General features: G+C 33.0%; 1 protein-coding gene and 1 pseudogene across 1 annotated transcript; both read left to right on the forward strand.

Annotated features, from left to right (window-relative positions):
- Window positions 1-447: 447 nt before the first annotated feature.
- On the forward strand, window positions 448-6,092 carry LOC138327930 (mucin-4-like; annotated as a pseudogene).
- A 4,162-nt stretch (window positions 6,093-10,254) lies between these two features.
- LOC138329649 (uncharacterized) lies at window positions 10,255-22,473 on the forward strand. Its single transcript, XM_069276821.1, has 6 exons — window positions 10,255-10,847; window positions 13,452-13,526; window positions 15,560-15,901; window positions 16,243-17,181; window positions 17,625-17,715; window positions 19,976-22,473. Exons 1-6 carry the CDS (start codon window positions 10,799-10,801, stop codon window positions 20,220-20,222), a joined length of 1,743 nt encoding a protein of 580 aa, XP_069132922.1. The 5' UTR covers window positions 10,255-10,798; the 3' UTR covers window positions 20,223-22,473.
- The last annotated feature ends 686 nt before the right edge of the window (window positions 22,474-23,159 follow it).

Raw genomic sequence — 23,159 nt, forward strand, 5'->3', positions numbered from 1 at the left:
TTCTCACATTAACATGCACGTCCTTTTGAATGATGACTCTATGTCCAGATTGCTTTTTACAGGCCAAGACGACATTAATTAAACCATACATTACTTTGTTTGGCAACTTTCTGTTATATATATATTCATTGCAGGAATACGTCCGACGGCATGTACTGATCAGACTAAAGTTGATAATTTTTATCATGGTATGTTATGATTATATATTTTGCAAATGATTTAAATAATATTTTTTTTTTATAAAATAATTAGTGTTGTATTACATGAATTTGAATCAATATGAAGATGTTATGTTACATGCATCAGCATTTTGTGTAATTTGCAAATCATAATGCTAATCTTATCAAAGTTTACGGTTTATTTGCATTTTAAAAAATACCATGCTGATATGAAAAAGGGGGTATAATAAATGTATTACATGTTATCTATAATTATCTAGTAACCCGCATGTGTAAAGGAGGAGGACAATTATACAATACACACGTGGTAATAGACACGTGGGATACTGGAGGTCCGGATGTATACAGCTGTACCTGTACTGTTATACTAGACAAAAAAATACCACCATCTACAGTGTCTCCAGTAACAATACAGGAGTATCCGAGAGTGGAACCATTGCCTTCCTGTGGTAGTAAACTACGTATCACGTCTACTACATCCCATGGTTTTACTGAGACTAGCTGTGCTCCGATCACTGCTTACCACAGCGGTCAACTTCGGGACAACAGACGTGATGACATTGACGTTATCGAGAACAGACAACAGTACACAGTGGCAGTCAGGACATTGCATTTCGATAACATCAGGTACGCGGTTGGAACTATTTCTTTCATATCCGAATGTGAAGTAGACTGAAATCTAGTACAAGTGTTTGAAACACATGAGCTAGTTTTTTACCCGCCTTCAAACGACGGTTGTCAAGGAAGGCGAGACAAATGTGTTGTTTTTTCCGCCGGCGTCGTCGTCAATTCAGTTTACGTTAAATTTCACTTTTGACAAAGTTAATCACATCCAATCGAATTGAAACTTGGTCAAAGTTGCTCTTTCCATAAGTCAGATTACAAAGAATTAGAGTAAAAGAATATCAAATTGTACTAAAATCAAAAACACTCAGACAAAGAGTTTGGAAACTTTTGTACCTGGTTCTAGTACTGTTGTGTCGATACACTTTGAAATATGTATGAATGTCTACTTTTTGACAAAGTTATCTAAATATTAACTTATTGAAACTTCCTAGTTCTTACTATCACAATATACAAGGGGTTAATTTTATGAAAAAAATGTCGTATGTTTTATCATCTGGTTATAACATTATTCAAAGCAGGAAAGGCGGGGCAGATCATTACGTGTAATTATTGTTATCACCTGATCTTTCCACAGATAACAACAATAGTATTGAAGTATACGTTACCTGTTTAGCGCCAAATACCATATCGACTACTCCTCATCCATCATCTTTTCCTAGCACCACTACCACAACCAGTTCTACTATTACTACTACTACTACTACTACTACGACGACGACGACGACTACAACAACGCCGGCAACAACAACGACGACAAAGATGCCCCACAAATAAGCCGCCATCAACAACATTACAAACAACAGTAACCACAGAGACAACAACTACAACCAAGTGTTACAGATTTACCAGAGTCAACAGAAAGTGTTGTTGGAGAAAAGGATACTAAACAATCAAACACCAACCGTAAGTGTTTTAAATCATAAGCAATATTGTGAAGTACTATAGGATTACTCACATTATTTGCAACGCTATCGAAACTTAAGGTCAAATAAACAACCTAACAAATTTCTGACCGACCGCACATGCACCAAAGATATTAACTGTGCGCATGCATGGTGTTGATTTCTAAAATGCTGTCACAACTCACGTATGTATACTTTCTTATAAATATGTATATATGGAAGATTGTATCTGATATCTTAGCTGTGACCTACATGTATTTTATAGTTTGTCAACAATTGTCGATGTTGAAACATATGTTTTTATTTATTCCATTTCAAATCATCTATTCTCTAAATTTTTAACAGTTTTAACTTGAATGATGGATGTTCATATATGATAATTTACAAAGAAAATTTACCTTGTATTTCAGTTGGAATCATCGCCGGGTAGGGGGGTCGGAGGATTCGTTGTTCTCATCACAATTATCGCTCATCGTCGTCATCGTCATTAGGTAAGCAAATTTCTACATCAAATTCTATTGCTGTGATAATTCATATGAATCCATTAAATTAACATTTATCTCGCTGACTGATTTTGTTTTCAGTTGTGATTCACTGAAATATCTGTATGTATTTTTTATTACCATCACTAGAACAATGATTATGTCTGTTCTATAATTATGTATGAATAAACATTCATAAACATATAAAATATTATGTAGATAAAACATCTCTGAAGAATCAGCGTCTGGGATAAATGATCGATCGCAGATTGTTTTAGTTTTTTTTTTTTCTTTTTCTATCAAATTGATCACAAGGATATTCAACATTTATTTATTATTATGTTGTTATATTTGGGATAGACTTAACTAGTGTATCTTTTTTATGCTCCGAATCGATATTCTAAACAAGACATCCCAGAGGGATCTTGTCACCAACCAAAGAATAAAATATGTCAAATGAAAGAGGGATCTTTCCCTGCTTTTCATAATTTAAATTATCATAATCAAGATCATATAAGATAAGTTTGAGGGCAAGAAGTAGGATATCAGACATATAAACTACGTGGCAATCGCGGCCCTGAGAAAATCCCATTTGTTATTATTGTATTCAAAATATTCAAGACACATAAAATACGACAAGCCTGTCATTTTACAAATAATGTATTTTCAGTATGTATTATCATAGGTACCTTCTCTTGTAAGCAGCTGTTGGTTGAGGGAATTGCGTCACGTGCTAATAAAAAACAATAAACACTGTTCTTTACAATAGAGTATATACCTTCGCATTACGAATTGCACATTTTTACATGTATAATGTCTTCATTCAACTCTGCTTAATGTTTATAATGTTCCTATAAAATATAATTTGTCCCATAACTTTGCATGTTTTACAATGGGATAAACCATGTGATAAATTCCATAGCAGTTGGGTATCATTCATATTTACACACTTCATTGTGTAATCACCTACACGGCGTCTCTGATTGGTCAATTCTATGATCTCTTGATTTCGATTGGCTTTCAAATTCGGGCTACTTTTCATAGCGCATTTTCTTTTAAATAGCGTTGTATTTACTGCATAACAGTTGGTTGCTTATTCAAAGTGTTAAACAATGAAACATTGTCTCTCTATTTAGGCACTATATTTTATGGCGGAAGATATCACTACACATTGGTATGGTGGTTAGTTTCCCTGAATGAAGACAAGAAAATGGTCACCATGGTATAAATATAGAGTTTAAAGTTATGGGATAAATAAGTTCCTCAACGTGTGACTGTTGTTTATCATGTTTATTTAAACTTTCGTTAGTTAATTTTCAAATTTGTAAAAGACACTCACTAAAGCTCGTGTCTTTTTAAAACTTAAAAATTAACTTGACTTAGAGTTTGGATAAACATGATAAAAAATCTGTCACGGGTTGGGAACAATCCTATTTATCATAATACAAGACAAAACACAAAATTCGTATTTCACCACGGCTTTACTAAATTTTAATGAAAATATTAATAGACGTCCAAAAAGTAATTTAAATAATAGGCCTAAAATGGGGATTATTATACCCACTATTTGAATCATAATTGTTGCTACGATATGTAATAAATGGCAGAAGTTGGGCCAAGGCTTCACATGAAATAATCAGCTAATATTTAATGCCGAAACTGGTACCTTAGGATTCAAATTATACTATTGATAAAAAAAAAACTTACAAAGTCTTTATCAACATTTCAGTTGCTCTAAGTGAAAAAACACCGCCAAAATGACAACATTTAAAAAAATGTAAATAAATATACCATGCAAACAAGTGCCAAAATTGCAAAATGTTCAAGATACAGAAAATAGAATGTTTTCATTCAACTGAATGTATAATCTTGTTCCTATGAAATTTGATCTAATTGAAAATCTTTTTCTTTCACTGATTTAATACATAAATGTGTCATATTATATCTGAAGAATGTACCATTATTTCACAGGAAAAGAACAACCAATAAGCCGCCTCATGAGTCTGTAAGCGATGCCTACGGCAAATCAAATTACGACCATGTTGGAGAGACTCAACCTAATACTAGCAATGGTACAATGCCGAGATACGTTAACGATCATGGGGACACATTAACTCACAACTCACTCTATCAGTCGGCTGGACCACGGGATCCGGACGCCAGGCACATAGTTACGGAGGTGGGAGATGTGTATGCACAGGTGCAAAAGCCTGGTAAACAATCCATAAGCGATAGCAAAGAAAAAGAGAAATTAGAATTAGAGGAAACTCCGAAGGGTGATGTCTATGCTGTTGTTAACAAATCAAAGAAGCAAAATAATAGTGAGACTGTGGACAATCCGTCTCGGTATACAAGTGCGGACGGTTTAGTGTACGCGGAAGTAGGTGTTCAGGACGAGACAGCACGCCCATCCGCACGTGTGAAGTCAGGACCGCCCCCAGTTAGTCCAAAACCGAAAGTAGACTCAGAGAGTGTTGTGTATGCTGAAGTGAAAACTGGTATTTGAATTTATAACATTTGTGTTAGGCAAGAAAAAAGCTTGTTATTCAAGTGCAAGATCATCTATTGTTGTAATGTTGTAGGTAATATTCACAAATTCTAGAAGGGTTATATTGACTAAGTGGTTAAAGGAGAAGAAATACTATTAGAAACCAACTCTTGCATCCGAAAAATGTGAAGAAAAAGTGTTTTTGCCTAGCTTTGTTTCAAATTCCATTTCGAATCCAGAGTTGGAGGCAAGAAATAGAATGTCAGACACCTTAACCACATATCCGACGCTGAGAATTTCCCATTAGCTATTGTTCGCCGTAAAGGTACATATCAAAATTTTAAATGTATACAACCTGTAGTACAATTGTTATGTTATACGTGTTTTTCATAGTTAGTAACATTTGATACTTACTCATTGTAAAAATAGAGAATACATGGTTATAGTGTCTGAAAAAAATCATCTGTATTTTAGTAAGAGCTTAGAAAGAAAATTCGCGAACGTTTGGCGAGCCTTTCTTTCGTTTCGAACCAAAATTATAGCTTATAATGTTATTTTTTTCAGAGAATGACCATGTATATTTGTTATTTCTTATGTACACATTATATATAAAGTATTAGTAAAGTAATGCTTTGAAACAGATGAGATGTATGACAGAAATATACAAAGATTACATAAGACATGAAGGAAGGCAAAAACTTAATATGTCCTTTTTACAAAACGGCTGTTCATGCTGATAGACTGTAATATTGCTATATGAGATGAAACTTAAAAAATCTCGATATGAGACAGGGTGTGTGATAACTGATTTTAGCTTTGATATAGCTCTCATAAAATAATCCTAAATAAATAATAATTAAAAAACTTTCATCCTGAATCATAAATCCTCACAAAATAAAGATAAGCTCATAGCAGTGGACATAATGACTTACATTTAAAATCAGGATTCAATTGAATATACACTAGGGTTGATTGTTCATTGACCAATAATAACCCCATTTCAATGAATACTACAGTGTGTCAATAACATACATATTTAAATTTGGATTTGTCGTATAAATAGTGCGTGTGAACGGCTTAAAGATTTTAAGGCATGTAACAAGTAGCATGTAGCATGTAGGAGTAGTACGATTTCACATCAGATGGGTAAAGCAAGGCTACGTGTAATGTCAGGTTTAAACCGCACGATTGAAATAACATCACTAAGGATTTTTCTTAACGATTTTATCGATACAAAATGTCTTTATTCTTATGTAAACTGCATTATAATACTTTAATACTTATGTTTGTCACGTACTTTTATATGATGGTTAATTGCTTGACATTAATAGGTAAATGCAGTGCAACCTCATTGACACGAAGTAGAACGGACCATTGTGAAAAATGAGTTATCCGAATTACACGAACTTAAGTAAAAAAAGCCATGACCAAATACCATTTCGAATTAAACAAGGTCTTTGAGTTATTAAAGTTGATGTAAACGAGGTCCACTTTTGTTCAGTTTTGTCATATCTTGATTTCCAATTCTTGTGAGATGATGCATTATACGGTTTTACATTTTAGTACTATGTGAACAATGTCAAAAGTGATTTGAATGATAAGTATGGTTCTGATTGTTGTCAGTGGAAGTCGAAGTATCACTGTTAACATTTTATTATTTAACAGTTATTGATTTACATATGAAATTTGTATTCAATCTAATTAGAATCATATGTTCATGTCTTGTTCGTTGCATGAACTTGACCCACATCGCAGTTCCTTCAGTTGTTCAGGTATGTTAGTTAAACGAAGCCTTGAACATATGCTTTTAATCAGATTGTGTTGTTCATATCAACCCATATGTGAAATTCACTACATATTCGTGCGTTCCATTTGCAGATTCGTACCAGTTGTATCGATACGAATCTGCTGTATCTCAAATGGAACGTGCCGTACCAGCAGAACTGTACCGGTACAAGTGGTTCGTTTTCAGAAGCGTACCACTTGTATCCAAGATGGCGGACCCGAGATTCTTCATTTGTCACCGGAATGTTTTCTTTATTGAAAACAAGGCAGAGTGGATTTATATCCGATAAAATTACATGAATTGTTTATTTCTATTTAGGTATTTTTTATATCCATTTCATTGTTAACACCGAAAATACTGAAAATACCGAATATGCTTTTATATTTGAAGCGTATCTTTCATATGGGTGCCGCCATCATGGAAAAATCCAAACGCGTTCCATTTGGCGGTGCTGTATCACTTTAGTGCAACTGGTACGAATCCGCAAATGGAACGCACAGATAGTATACCTAGATGATGCAATAATAATTTCCTCCATAGCTTTAAATCATATATTGAAAGTAAGGTCTAGACGGAAGTTTTTATGGGTTTGCACATGGAATGATGCGAAGAAACTGTCTTGCCCTCGTAATGTGTTTATATGCAAAAAAAAAAAATTAATACATATCATTTTATGTACAGATAATTTACAGGCCTGGTTATTAATTGCCTGTGCCATTTGACGTTACGTCATTTTTTGTAATTAGCTTGTTGCTGTGATATCTACTACATTAATATACCTTGTTATTATGAATCTCGTGCTACTTAAATTGTAATGACATGATCTAAAGATATTAGAACAATGCAACTGTATTTAAAATAATATGTTCGTGTCTTAGTAAGAACTTTGCTAATCTAGAACTCGTTAAGTCTTTATGCAAACCATAAACGAATTATTTTATTACGATTGTGGAATATATCATAAGCTCTTTTTTTACTTGATCTAACAGAGTTTGCTTTTAGAATTTGTTTATAAAGTGTGCGATGAAATGTCCTCATAGTATTCACCTTAATCAGCATTTACTGAATTTTGCTTTACATGTAACTCATAAATAATTATCTGAGACATACATGTATAGTTATCAGAGCTACGATAAATATTTTTTGTTACATTGTGTATGTTATTTTTGTCACGTTAAGTTTAGGCTCTATTAATTTTACAGTTATTACTTTTTCCGAGCTATTGACTTTAAATAATATTCTAAATATTCTATCATGAACCCTCATGCATATGTCTTGGATTTTGTTTTACATATTTCGGAATATTGATAACATACATGAAGTGCATGGAAACTTGAGTATTTAGAAGTTTAGTACAGAGGATATACTGTACACCAAGTTACTTTCGCGTATTTTGCGATCACTTAGAATTCATGAATATAAATTACTGCGTAAATGGCAACTACGATTACAACTGAGCGTTTATACCTGTTTCGTGAAATTAAACTGCCGTGAAAATGGCGTTGGACAAGAAAACGCAAAATTAATTCGTCGCGAAAATTGGTTTACAGTTTATTTTTTTAATATATATTAAAAATTGACGTGTTTACTTGACAATAAAGTTCATTAATAGAGAAACTTGAAATATATTTTTTTCAAAGACACCATTGGGCTACAAAGATATTACAAATACTATTTGCAAAATTATCTTATTATTTGAATGTCAGTAATAATAAACTTCATCAAATTGTATTGTTGTTTCATGTCATTATTTGCATCGGCAATAGTACAGTAATTATAAGAATTTCTTAACCAATTTCCGCAATGTGTATTTTAAAATTACCCGAAGTGCTGTACGCATGCTAATTGCTGTAAGAGATGAATCTGTATGCTAATGTAATACAGCATTAATATGTTTTACAAAAGACACTAAGGGTATCAAACACATTATTAAAGTACTAGTATTAAAGTAATTAGACTGCATTAAAAGTTTCCTTCAAATCAAATTTGTGAGTGATGTAATTATTGTTAAGATAGAAAATGTTCGAAGTGATCCATGTTCATGCGTGGCTCAAACATAGACCATTGGAAGCAGTTCACCCTTCACGTGTCAGTCTCTTTAGATTTGTGAGTATGGATATTACCTTTACCCGTTACCTTTCACAAACTATCAGATATATTGTATATTACACAATCTATGTCACGTCCTTTGTACATCAATAATTCTGTCAGGTAAATAATAAAAAATCCAGATATAACTACATATGTTTCGCTCTTTGGTTGGAAATAAATGAACAACGGCATGTACTTTCGCGAAAAAATGTAATTTTGCTTGCGCTTCATGAAATGCATTATTCAAAATGTTTCGTGACTGGGAGCATTCCCGTTACAGCTTCATCTACTACTTAATCATATACGGTATAGATATATAGGGAGCGACCTATATAGCGGATATGCCTTTAAATAATCCCGGTCGATACTGTATCAACCTGATATATAGTCTATAGCTGGTTGCTTTATGATATTCCATACCGTTACCGTCCAACATGGAATTATATTTAACGTCATGCATATTGTTATTTGCACTAAAGTTTCACGACAACCCAATATTGTGTTTCTTATTCCTGTTGACATAAATTGCATTAATCATGTACTAGTATTAAGATGTTTTTGATATGTATATCAAATGTCACGTTAAATATTACATGTACGTTAACGGAACATATTTCAATATTGATTTATTTTACCAATTTCTATCTCAAAGCATCAGGTAACCTGTAGTTCTCCATTTTGAAGTAGCAAGTTTGTGCGTAGCTGCCAGATTCTGTTAGCAGGTCGGCAAGTTTTCCTCTGCTACCAAACTCTGACACATTTTCACAGTCTTGAGAAGGCGTTAATTGAAAATAAATCAGACTATATTTTAATCAAAGCATAGCCGATTTGCTAAATGTTCATTTGATAGATTTATAATATTTTATGGGTAAAATCGGTGTTACTTAAAATTAATATATGTCGTCTATCTAGTTTTATATGAGGGAAATGCGAACAATTTCAGTCTCAGAATCCCATGTAATGATATCATTTATGGTTATACAAAGCAGTACATAAAGGGAAACACACAAGTAATTGTTTTAATGCCATATTTAATACTCATTTATATAAAGTAAGGTAGAGCAATAGTCGGAATAAATTAATCAGAAGTAAGAAATCTTAAATGAAATAAACGAATAACATCTTGAAGGTTAATTTTCCATTCTCTGATCTTCGACTAAGATGTCTAAAACACTATAGGAAACACAAACACTTTAAGTATTTCTATTTAAATAGCAGTTTAAAAACAACTAATGCATTATTGAAGACGGATTCAGATCAAGTCTTCTTGGAGGTTTAAATCCGTGTCGAGTGTTTTTCTTTCTTCTTTTTTTCTTTATTATTATTTTCTTGCCAATAAAAACTTAGTATTTGCTGTTATATAATGTCCAGGCCCTGTCATTGTTTGTTAACTTTGCATGACACCAAGGTCACCAAACAAGTCTTTTTAAACAATGGTTTGTATAATACGCCGACTATTTACCAGTAAAATAACATTAGGTTATTTGGTCATAAACGTGGTCATTTATCATACTGGTTAGTAGGGCAAAATGTAAATAAATATATAAACATTTAGTACGGTATAATTAATTAAATCACCAGTCCTGGCGTTAACGTCAGGCTGAGTACACGTGTACATGTGATAATGTGATAGGTGTAACGGTAGTATTATACTCTGTTCCGGACCCATGGTGGTAAAGTTTGTGTTGAGAGCTATCACAGAAACTAGATGTATATACGATCTTAATCCTATTATCGTAACGAATAATTACCGTTAAATTATTCACACAATCAGATTATTGTATTATACACAAGGATATATGTACGGGACTATGTCGCCGGTAAAAAACCAATACATAGATCGTCTTAAACAATAGAGCGGCATGGAACAGCTCAACAGCCATTGAATAAAAAGTCATTTTATTCAATGCTACAAACCGTCAATTGGGCCATACTAGTCTACGACAAGCAACCGATGGAGTGAAACGTGTATAGATCGGTGTGTGTGTACCCATTTAAAATGTATGTGTTAGTATGTCTGTGTAACAATGGACGACAATAGAGGAATACTGCACCATTTGTTCCTCGGCACCCTGGAACGATAGAACTATAGGTGGTGATTTACCCATTCAAAGTCTGTCACATGCATACCGAACGGCTAGGATTGGTATTCCTAATATACTAGTGGATTGGTAGAACTTCCGGCGACGCCCTGCTGGTTAGTTAAATTCTGACAAAAATCACTTTACGTTTTGGAAGCCAACATGCATAACGGCATCTTTGTGTTTCTGTGGGTACTACTTATGTTTGAAGGTGAGTTTTACGTTCAAATCATTACTGATATACCAAGGACTACTATCTGAAAGCATAATAGAGTCTATCAGTTTGCTACATATTCCTTTCATTCATACATGCATCTATTTAATCGATATTTATTTATATACAAATCGATATTTATGAATAACATAATGAAATGCTTTAGGGACACTAGCTGTTTTAAATGCTGTTTAATGTTGGCGTGTCACAGGAGACAGAACTGACTTTTCTGGCTCGCAAATATTTAGGGTTTAACTATCTACATGTAACATTACAATATTTAAAAAGTTACTCTTACTATATTGTTATCTAATACAGATCTTGGTAGATATAATATTAGTTATGTTAGCTGAAAAGCACATACTTTAGAATAACATATGCTGAAGTCGTGCTATAAAAGCCGAAAAAAGAAAGATTTAGCATTCACACAATGGAAAATATATATTACTGCTGCTTTGTTATGAGTTAACAGAAGACAGGACGGAGGTAGGATGATGCTATCTCACTTCAATGACGGTGACCAGTATTAATATGTCTATTAAGAACTGGGAATATACCAGTCAATATCTGAAATTGTTTATATTCTTTATAAAGATATTTCCTCCATTAAAAAGCCAAATACAAGGCCAAAACTAAGACGAATTAAGCTTAAATGTTTGCATTTTGTTCTAAATGTGTTTTCAGTTTTAATTCAGGGTTAAAAGCAATATGTTTCAGTTACATAAATAGACCAAAGTTTACATTCCTATTATATAGACCGACACGTTGTGTGATGCGGCTCACCATATGTTACCAGTCCCGTCAATAGGAGATGGAACATCTGTCTTATCTAAATCTCAGAGTAAAGAGAGATTCGCCCAATTAAATTATTAACTCAATAAATAGTCCCCATCGATTCCTATACCAAAGAATAACACATGGCGCACTCGGAGACAGACCGGGAGTCAGTGATTCAGGTCATACCTAAAGTTAGAATAGGAGCAGGTAAAGCCGGGTATCGGTCTCGGTAACCTAGCCTGTCTCACTCCCGGAGACATGGCAACAATTACCGAGAAATCCTATCAATAATTCACGTTAGATAGTGAAAGTCAAAAGAGAATAGAGAACGAATCTATTTCGGACCAACCTAACAGAATAACTCGAGCTTCTTGTCTGAGACCAACATCTTTGATTTGAATTAAACTGCGCGTTTGATAAACCAATTGCGATCTACACTTAAAGTTAAAAAATTGATACAGTGTACCTCCAGTAGTGTTTGTTTTATCAATCCGATTTATACTGTCTTATTCTTATATAAATAAGCAACACGATACGTTGCAATTTATTCAACGAAACAAATACACTGCCTCCTATTTCTAATCTAACATCACATTTTAATAAATCTTTGTATGGAAAATTATGTAATTAAAAAACCCCATTCAGATGATTTCAAAAACAGTTATTTCGAATTGAAATAAACATAAAGGTAATTGTATAAGGATACAAATGACAAGTCGAAAAGTAACAAGACACAGTCAGCACAGCCACATATAAAGACACTTGTAACGTGTGAAACCTTGAATAGTTGCCAACAGAAACTTGTAGATTCGAGCAAATATTTGGACAAAGGAGCAATCGGAAACTCATCTATTAGAATTTTCAAACTTTTCCTTTCATAAAGAGCAAACTTGATGACACACGGGTTTTGTGATGTGTGTAAAATGATAGTAAATTACGTCTACGGCGCGTTCGCTACAACAGCTTAACAATGCCCCATATAACACAGAGTCCCGTTAAACTGTTTGTATCGAAAGTGCAGGTAAAATCTAAATCATACCTGTACTTTCTATCTTCTCTCACCCGTGTTAAATAAACCGTGTGATTTCGGACAATGTGCAGGTGACTGTCAACACAAGACTACAATGATTCATGGCCTATACACTTCCTTGCTTTTACAGCCCAATATTTCTGGTATGTCATAAATAAAATAAAACATACCCGTCCTTGAATATTTGATACGAACCAATGAATTAGTGATATGCTCTTGAATAGGAAACACAATAGACATCCACTACAACAATAGGTCACGCTACGTTGTGCTATAATTCGGTTAGCTGGTGCGTTCGATATCATAAACATTTTCTGTGTATTTATTAATTTTTTCATAATGATTGCATTCAACAAATGGTTAGCAGGTCTAAAAAGTAATGAATTATTACTAGTAAAATGTTCATACAATGTCATGTTCTTCAAAAAGGTTGAACAACAAACAGATAAAGATATATACCAAATTTCGAGAAAATAATATACTGATATAATTGAAAATTTGGATCACCTACTACTTTATTCTACATTTCAACCCAGTAAGTTTTACTAAAAGATTACCTCGGCTATCAAGTATAGGCTTCCCATTCTTATGATATATTTTCAACTCTTTAAAAGGTAATGAAAATTGCGATACCATGTGAATGTATTCATTTCTTTTTCCTTGTCAGCTGAAATTCATTTTAATATTCCTGTATTCGTGTTCGCTTAATATAATATTGTGACATCTTAATTTTTTCTCTGTATAATGCAACTGATAAAGGTACTTGTTTACTTCGATTTTCTTTCTGACTATAGATGTTTATGTGCACGGACAGACGATATGTGCTACTTTCGCTGGGATTTCTACAGACAGTTCTGGTTTGATACCAGGTAGGTTATATCGTATTCTATGATATTTTATGCCTTAGTGCCTTATATAACAGATTTTAACAACAGATGAAGAAAGACATTAATACATATTAGTAATCATTACAAATGTGTCATAGTTATGTTTGAAAATGAAATTTAAACATTGATATTGCTATTGTGTTCTTCTCGTTTATATTGGTATACATCCATATTTATGGTTTTAATGACGTTGAATTATTCATATTGCTAATGTGTACTTTTTTATTTTGGTAAACAGTCACAATTGATATGCGAATATCTTATATGAATTTAATGGTATGACAATTACTTTGTCATTTAATGAGTATATTACAATAAGTAATTAATTTCTAACGATATACTTCGCATTACAAATTATGAAAAATGAATGAATAAAAAAACGTAATATAAAGTATAACATTAAGTAATTAATTAACTGATCTTGCCCTGCCTTAGCTGTCCCGGAAGGTAATTTTTGTAACATGTTCACCACATAATATGTCACAAGGTTATGGTTACGTTGCAATGGTATTACTAGGTTTTTGTTCAAATGGGGAAATGTCACATTCACATTTTCAGCCAAAATATTTTATTGTAATTTCATCAAAATACGACTCTCGTTGTCCCTTATGTTTTATTAAGCTGGTATTTATGATCTTTTAGAATAAAAGCATGAACAATTGGTTTACCTGCTTTGGAAATGGTTAGTGTTAACTTGCATGATTTTAGTAATGTAGTTATTTTTGGAATATGTGTATGGGTAATACGGTATGTGGATTCTCTTTTGCATGCCTTCACTGTTATTCCTATAAAAAAGATAATATCATCAGTTTTGTTCAGAATGTCAGAACCCATTGCCAATTTACGAAACATGTCAAATAAAAAAAAATGTAAGCTGTTCCAATGAAAACAAAGAGGATATTGCACACCATTTGTCATTTACAGTATTCTATCGATCAAATAAATGAAGTAATATTTTATAGGGTGTGTTTCAGGTAATAACATCTGTAATTAGACATAAATCAGTATCTGAATTTGTCCTTTTCCTGTTACGTATTGATTTATAAGGTTTTATCACGTGCTACAGGTAATCACAGAAAATATATAACAGCAGTATGTGTCCCATTTCCAGCATGCTGGCTGATAATGCAGTGGTTTAATACATAATGGAGTCTCATTACTACATCAGCTAAAGTCTTTAATAATTCTGTTATACCGTCCATCGGTCGATGATGAAGTTATGTAATACACGCATTGACACAACATCTATGGTATCTTTACAATTTTCGTGTTTTCCTTAGATATGCAGAATCTGAATATGCACGGGTACCAATAAACACATTTCCCCCCTGAAATAGGTATGATCAATAACTTATAGTGTGAAAATTTTAAGAAGGGTTACGTTTACTGGTTTTCGTGGTGACTTTGTAGGTATACAAGCATGAACCTGATACCAAACTGAATCTATTGGAATAACATGATATTCTGAAGGCTAAACACCAAAAAGTGTAACCGTACTTGGATGTATTTAATAAGTTGAATATATCTTTTTGGATGTGCACTCTAGTAAACCGCGAAACGGTTTATGATGAGATTTAAAGTATACTCAGATTTGTGTGTATATTTTCATAACATGAAGTAACAAAATAGAGACTGTTTTCTTTCGAAACCATGGCGACGCCGTATCAGCCAATCAGTGCGACGTTACAGATGACGACGTCATAATTGACTACATCATTTCATACATGTGCCTTAGGTGACAAACACATGGCGTTTTAAATTCGTTTTAAATTAATGTTTATGTTTTATAAGCAATTGTAGGAATATAAACATGTATGACTATGGTTGATGATTTTCCCCCTGGTACTAAATTTGATTAATATTGTTATATATAGTTGGCACCATAAATATTTGGAATCCATACAAGTATATTAATTTCACAATGTGTTATTTGATGTAAGGATAAATGATTTAGTATCAGTTAAAATAATAAAAATGTCTATGTTTATTCTTGCATTTTAATTGGTATTACATAGTGGCCTCCATGTGCACCAACAGTGAGGTATCCGGAAAGAGGGTGATCATTGATACCTATACAGCAGAAGGACAGACCAAACCGTCCACCTGTAAGTGTACAGCAACCGTCACCCTGGATACCGTCTCCTCCTCCGATATCTCCCTGTCACCTCACGTTGACCTTGAACCCAACTACTCCAACTGTGGCAGTCAGATAGTGCTCACTAAAGGCACCACGACTCTCAACCAGAGGTGTTTTATCTCCGGATACCTGTTGGTAGACAATGGAGACACGATCGACGTCAGCTTCCACATGGAGACGGACCCCTACGATATCAGATACTGTATGGTGCTGACATTAGGTATGACATTCATATGCATTTTATTATTAGTAATTTCCAATTCATTATTAGAACGGCGTTTTACATGTTACGGGTAATATATTACACAAAATGTCAATATAATACACAAACAATATTCGTAGGGAATATCAAAGATGTACTTTGAACTATAATGGTATTAAATGTGTTTTGTGTATTGTTCTACAATTAGTCGGAAGATACCACAATTATTGTAAAATACAGACAAAATCGTATATATTTAATATAATTATTGTTTTGATATCAGCTGCATCATATCAGGATTCCTGGGACGTATAAAGCTAGGTTGTTAATTATGTGACTTATGATAATGTCTTTTATAGGGGCGAATGGTCAAATTGCTATGAAATGTACTGATCCATCTGGTGCCGGTAATACTACCACAACTAGCAGTACAACCCCGGCAGTAACAACTAATGCTCCAGAAACAAGTACAACGTCGGAATCAACGACATCAAGGACAACTCAAAAATCAACCATGGCTACCTCTCAAACTACTACTAAACAAACAACAACAACAACAACTAAACCTACAACAACAACTAAATCAACAACAAAACCTACAACACCTGGACCAACAACAACTAAACCTACAACAACAACAACTAAACCTACAACAACAACAACTAAATCTACAACAACAACTCAACCAACAACAATAAAACCTACAACACCTGAACCAACAACGACAACTGAATCTACAACAACAACTAAACCTACAACAACAACAAAACCCACAACACCTGTACCAACAACGACAACCAAATCTACAACAACAACAACAAAAACTACAACACCTGTACCAACAACAACAACAGCCAAACCTACAACCCCACCTTCAACCCCTAAACCAACAACGACAAATAAACTTACAACAACAACTAAACCTACAACAACTAAACCTTCAACACCTGAACCAACAACAACTAAACCAACAACAACTAAACCTACAACAACAACAACAACAACCAAACCTACAACACCTGAACCAACAACAACTAAACCAACAACAACTAAACCTACAACAACAACATCCAAACCTACGACTCCTGAACCAACAACAACAACTAAAACAACAACAACTAAACCTACAACAACAAAACCAACAACTCAATCAACAACAACATTAAAACCTACAACAACAACATTGCCCGCAACATCACAATCAGAACGTAGTCCAACTGTGCCAACAACGGAGGAACTAACGTCACAAAAGCCAGGCATGGCATCAAAAGAAGGCCAAGGGGGTAACAATTACAAACGTGAGTAGGATATAAGTATGGAATATTTGAAAAAAAAACATTAAAATAAAAATGAAAGTATCATTTAATGGTGGAGTATTTAGGACAAAGTTAGTAGTAAAACACAGACAGATGACTGCTGAAGTGAAAATTAACTTAATGGTTTTACATTAAGGGTTAGTCTATTACGCAGAAAGCTTACCGATAAATAACAGTCGAATCATGTATAATGCTAACTAAAGAATTAACAAATAATCCAACCTTTGATAAATCTCACGGAAAATACTACAACATCTATGAAGCAAAGGAGGATGTTAACAATGAAATTAGCATACATACATGTTCGTAATACAAACCATTCCATTTTCTAAATGAAAAGAGAGAAAAAAAAAGAAAAAATGAATAAAATTTGATAGCCAAGATCTACGAAACTACAACAACTTCTACAACGTAGCAAAAATAAGTGACATTGTTGTGTTTAAAGCACAAACTTCCTGTGGCAGTATTGCTTTTCCTTACAATCTTCGTTATAGTCTGTTTTATCATTATTGCCAGGTAAGTTTCAATCGAATCCTTACGCACTTCGTTATAGTCTGCATCATATATGCCAGGTAAGGTTCAATCGAATCCTTACGTACTTCGTTATAGTCTGTATCATATATTCCAGGTAAGTTTCAATCGAATCCTTACGTTCTTCGTTAAAGTCTGTATCATATATTCCAGGTAAGTTTCAATTGAATCTTTACATACTTCGTTATAGTCTGTATCTTATATTTAAGGCTTCATTATAGCCTGTGTCCTGCATGTTACGAAAATAAAAGAATCTTTAAAACTCTACGTTATAGTTTGAATCCTATACCCTAGGTAGGTGTTATAAGTTTTGTTTATGATATATGATACGAAGAATATGTATTGAGCTTCTAACATTTGCTTATATACCATCTTTGTAACAGAGGCATGATATCGATTACCATTTTTTCAAAACAAAATTTGTTTCGATTAGTATTTTTGTTCTTTAAGTTAATATTTATCCCAGCATTGAAATGCGGAGTTAGGTTGGTAATGGATGTATGTAACAGTACATTAATTCTTATACTTTGCGCCCCTGAAACTTTTTTTACAACTAAGTTATGTATATTTAATTAAAAAATAGGTTTAGGATTTTGGAATGTATTATGGTACCACCAGACAGTCACTAAATTAAACATTCAACGTTTCACCTTCTACTTTAAGCTTTCATGATTATCTTAATTATTTTTCAGAAGCAAAGTCAGAACTAACAACTACAAACTTTAAAACCATTTTAACGGATTTATAGCAGGTTTAAAATGCATGGACTATTCTAGATGTAGTACAGTCTATGTTGTAATTCACAAACGAATGTGGTCATTTTTCATTTATTTAGCAATCAAATTAGATACCATTTTATTCTGTTTCGTTGTCTTTTGTCTTACTATTAGTATTTGGTTTTGTCTTACTATGATAGCGCCATCAATATGAATTTCCTAATAAACATAGTAAAATACATATTGGTATTTGTTCTATACATACTTCTTACAAACTGGTATCAGATTTATAATGATGCAAACCCAGATATGAACCCAGAAAACTTATTTTAATTGATCCATACCGTTTTGTGACATTACATTTTGTAAAATTTTGAAAAATATTGATCAATTTATAGCGTTAAGAGAAAAGAAATTACTGTAGTTAGTACACTTTTATATTTAAAAAAAGTTTTGATTAAGCACTATGCATGGTTGATACACCGATTAAAATAATTTAGATATATGTATTTCTGTAGCTTATGTGTCACGTGTTGTTTTCTACCACCAACTTTTTATTGAGATCTACCATATGTCCTATGTGTTTTAAAGTTCTGATACTTTGACGGGCAGTTATGTCACGTGCATTGTAAATGAAAACAAAATCGGCAAAGTCGACGCTCTTTAAGTTCCTGTGTAAAGTTAGATATGGTGTATAACAATTCGTGGTAGTCATAAAGTTGTTGTGTCCATGTTACAACCCTACTTCATTTTCGTTTTTTGTAATTCCCCACATTTTATTGTAGTAGATGTTTGTTGTGTTTTCAGTTGGTGTTTACAAAACGCATGCAAATGATTAAAGGCGTCATTGTAACCATGTATTCTTTTTAAAATTTTTAATTTATGTCCTCTCTCCTCGCCCACAAACGTTAGGAACATAATCCAGAATAGACCCACAAAATTTACATTTTCAAAAGCACAGGACGTCATACCTTAAATCGATAGGAAGCTATCGTGTTTTATGTTACAAAGTCTCCGTTGCTATTATCGTTATATTTGATTATCGTTATATTTGTATCAATAAAAATCCTATTAATAAATGAATAAAATATGCAATATTGACTTAATTCTGAAACAGCTGTCATAATCCTGTTTTGATACTGTGTATAAAATAATTATGAATCATTTATTCATATTACCAATATACATCGTAAAGGCCTACACACATTTACCAATTTTCATGTGTTTCAGACAAGTGGTATAACACACAATAATACTGTTTGGCATTTTCAAAAACAAATACGAAAGACGTTATATCGTTATTTACAGTTATCTTGTCTTGCTTCGAGGTATTGATTGTTTGTGAGTTAATTTACATATTTTTTTTCAGAATAAAGGATATCATTTTGGAACACAAACTAACTATGTTAAATAATAACTAGAACCTCAAGAGCAGATCATTCTGATTAGTGCAAAGACGGTATATTAACTTTCTTTTGTATCAGATATTAATCAAATGTATTGATTAACCATTTTCATTTATCTTGTAGACACGTCAAAACCCAAGAGTTTGTAATCAACAGAGACATACTACGTAGAGTCTCCGAGGATATGAACGCCAAGTCTAAAAATGGGGTCCAAAACCCAGGTTTTATTCCGACCTCGGCATCATCTCTGGATAACAATAGTATGTCAATGATGCAAGAGAGTGAACCTTCTAGTGTCGCGGCGGATGAAGTGGCATTGGACTTTGGCGAGGAAGAGGCTGTGGAAAACCAAGATCTCACTTCTCTTTGATGAAACTGAGAATATTTTACTGAACCAGAATACAAAGCTTTACGTCTCTTTTATTGCAAAGATGACATAGCATTGCATTTCGGCGAGTGGGAACTAGAATTTCAAGTCTCTCTGAGTGTTGAGTGGCCACAATGAAAAGACTCACCGAATGATCAAATGGAAGCGCGATAGCTCCATAACATATGTGTATAGTTCAGTCTGCAACAGATTGGGTACATATTGTATATGACGTGCACGGAATACATAATTTCAAATATACTGATTAAATATGAGAAATGGAACGTTAAAAGATACACAACTAACGTTGACGTCACATTTGGATATAACGACCTATCTGATAAGTTTAAATGGCGAAGGACTTTCACCCAAAATAAAACAGAAACATGTGATACCTACTATCGTTTTGAGTCTGCGGTAGCTCTCCATTTTCCAAAGACTATGTGTTGTACATTGGAGGATAATATACTTATATGATAAAAGTAAAAGGAAGAAAATTTCGCGTAGATGCATATGTACGTATTTAGATTTTTCAAACAATTGGAGAAAAGAATTAATGGCAAATCGTTCCATAATGATTACTCCAAAGTGGAAATATCAGTGTAAGAACATGGAATTGAGAGGTTGCCGATATCAGATCATTTTGCTTTTTGTTAAGAATGAAATGATTGTGAAATATGTAAATGAGAGAATTGTTCGGCTATGATTTAATTTAAGATAATAGGTTTGTTAGGCCAAAAAAATGTCTGTTTAGGGTTACCCGACCGACCCTAATTTTTTACCCCCGACCCTAATTATTTTTCCACTTTTCTATGAAAAAAAATTAAAAGTCGGGATTTCGATCTCAGTCGGCATTTTAGAGTGAAAGACACTACAAATAATAAAAAAACCTCCCGACCTACCGACCCTATTTTTTTTGCCAATGTAACCCTAAACAGACATGGTTTTTTGGCCTTATAAAATCAAGAGTTTTTATTGTGATGCCAAATGAAAGTGGTACAACAAAACAGGTAAGTCCGTTTTTCATCTCGACAAGTATATCCTTATGTTATTAATGGGATGATATACATAGAGTGTTAGAGGAGTTGACTCTCCTTTACTTGGCACCATCTACTTATTTTTTTTGGGGAATTTTGTAAGGAGTTTCTGTCCAGATAAATGTTGATCCTGGACTTTCTGGAACATCACTGTGTAACAAAGGACTATAACATACAGATAATGGTGCTTTATTTATTTATTTAAATCAATACATATACATCATTTCACAGTTTTGAGATCCTATATTTTCATTTAGGATTAGATCTGTTTATGTAAATAATGTAAAAATGTTGTTTTAGCATAAGAAAATGGTGTTTTTGAGAATCATGTGATGCGGGCTTTGGGCTAAATGTTCAGTTAGTATATCCAGTGAAACTCTTTGAACCTTGATGTATCTATGTAACCTAGCGTATATATAAAATATATCATTGAATTAGGGATGAATGCAGTTCTACCATGTGTTTGTTTGATATTGAGTGCCTTAGATAATGCCGGAATGATAGCGCGAATGATAAATAAATTAGAATATTTTTGGTAATGACGCCAATATTTTGTATAATCATACCAAATATATAAACGGTCACAGATAGGTAGTGTTGAGTGTGTTTGTTTGATTGGTATGTGATTGTGTAAATAGGCTATCCATTTGATTAAATGTATCCTCTGTTGATATTGACTACCGACCTGTCGCCATATGGAAACAATATCATCCTTCGACGTTACTAAAATATTTAATACAGCTAAATAAGATATCTGTATGCTATTTATCATTAGTAATATTGGTATTGGCTGTATGACGATTTAAGTGCTCATCAGAAGCATGGTATCATAAAATGTGTACATATAAAATATATAATTTACAAACACGATGATTATCTTGCATTATTGCAGGAAGGAGCGGATAATGCATGATATACAGAACAATACAATGAAACCTGTCTTGGAGACCACCCCTGCGTACCGACCACCTGCTTAATACAACCACTTTAATAGGGTCATTAATAGCCAATATCAAAACAATTTGACATGTGTTCAAGATAATCTAACATTACATTTTCTTTATGTTTTGGTGGCTCTTATAGACAGGTTTCAATGTACATGTATATATTTAACATAAATGATTGATAATTTATTTTGTACATATGAATATCTTTTCCGTAAGAGATAAAGGGTACTTCAAATAATGAAATCCGTCCAATAAAGGAGTAAAACTGAACATATTCTTTTGTTTTGATTTACACAATACTCATTTATCAGACAAGTTTACAAGGTTTATCTCCCTTATGTCGCTTAAACTTTGTATCTAGAATACTGTAACTTTAGAACCGTTCTAATTTATATTTCTTTATCATGGTAAATGGGCAGGTGGATATATTGGTAGCGGTCAGCAGAAGACAGATTAAAATATTTTTTCCCAATAGTCTAAAGTGAGTTTAGTTATCAAAGAAGACGAATATCTAATCAGAAACGATAAACATATTAAATTGTTTGTTTGAATAATAAAATTTTCAAATTTATTTCTTGTCACTTCATAAAGTGTAAACTCGAGCTCTTTTATAAAATTTCGTACAATCAATATAAGTAGATATTAAAAAGGAAGTATTTAAATTATCCTCACAGGTAAACCCTGGTAAGGTCACAATGAAACATTGTTTATTTTTGTGATTATAAATGAAGAATCAAGATCTACCAATATTTCCATTTAGGATTGAAAAGAATGGATACCATTGAAAATGAAGTCACAAACATTATCATCCATGGGAACTATATTTATGTACAGCAGATAATAATTCGATTATTTCTAAAATATTTTCAAAATATAATGAAATCCGTCCAATTAAGAAGCAAAACTACACCGTACACATTTAGGAGGTACAGTAATTTTCTGTTAGCGCGTTTTGT

The sequence above is a fragment of the Argopecten irradians genome, chromosome 1 (assembly GCF_041381155.1).
Source record: "Argopecten irradians isolate NY chromosome 1, Ai_NY, whole genome shotgun sequence".
Classification (NCBI taxonomy): domain Eukaryota; kingdom Metazoa; phylum Mollusca; class Bivalvia; order Pectinida; family Pectinidae; genus Argopecten; species Argopecten irradians.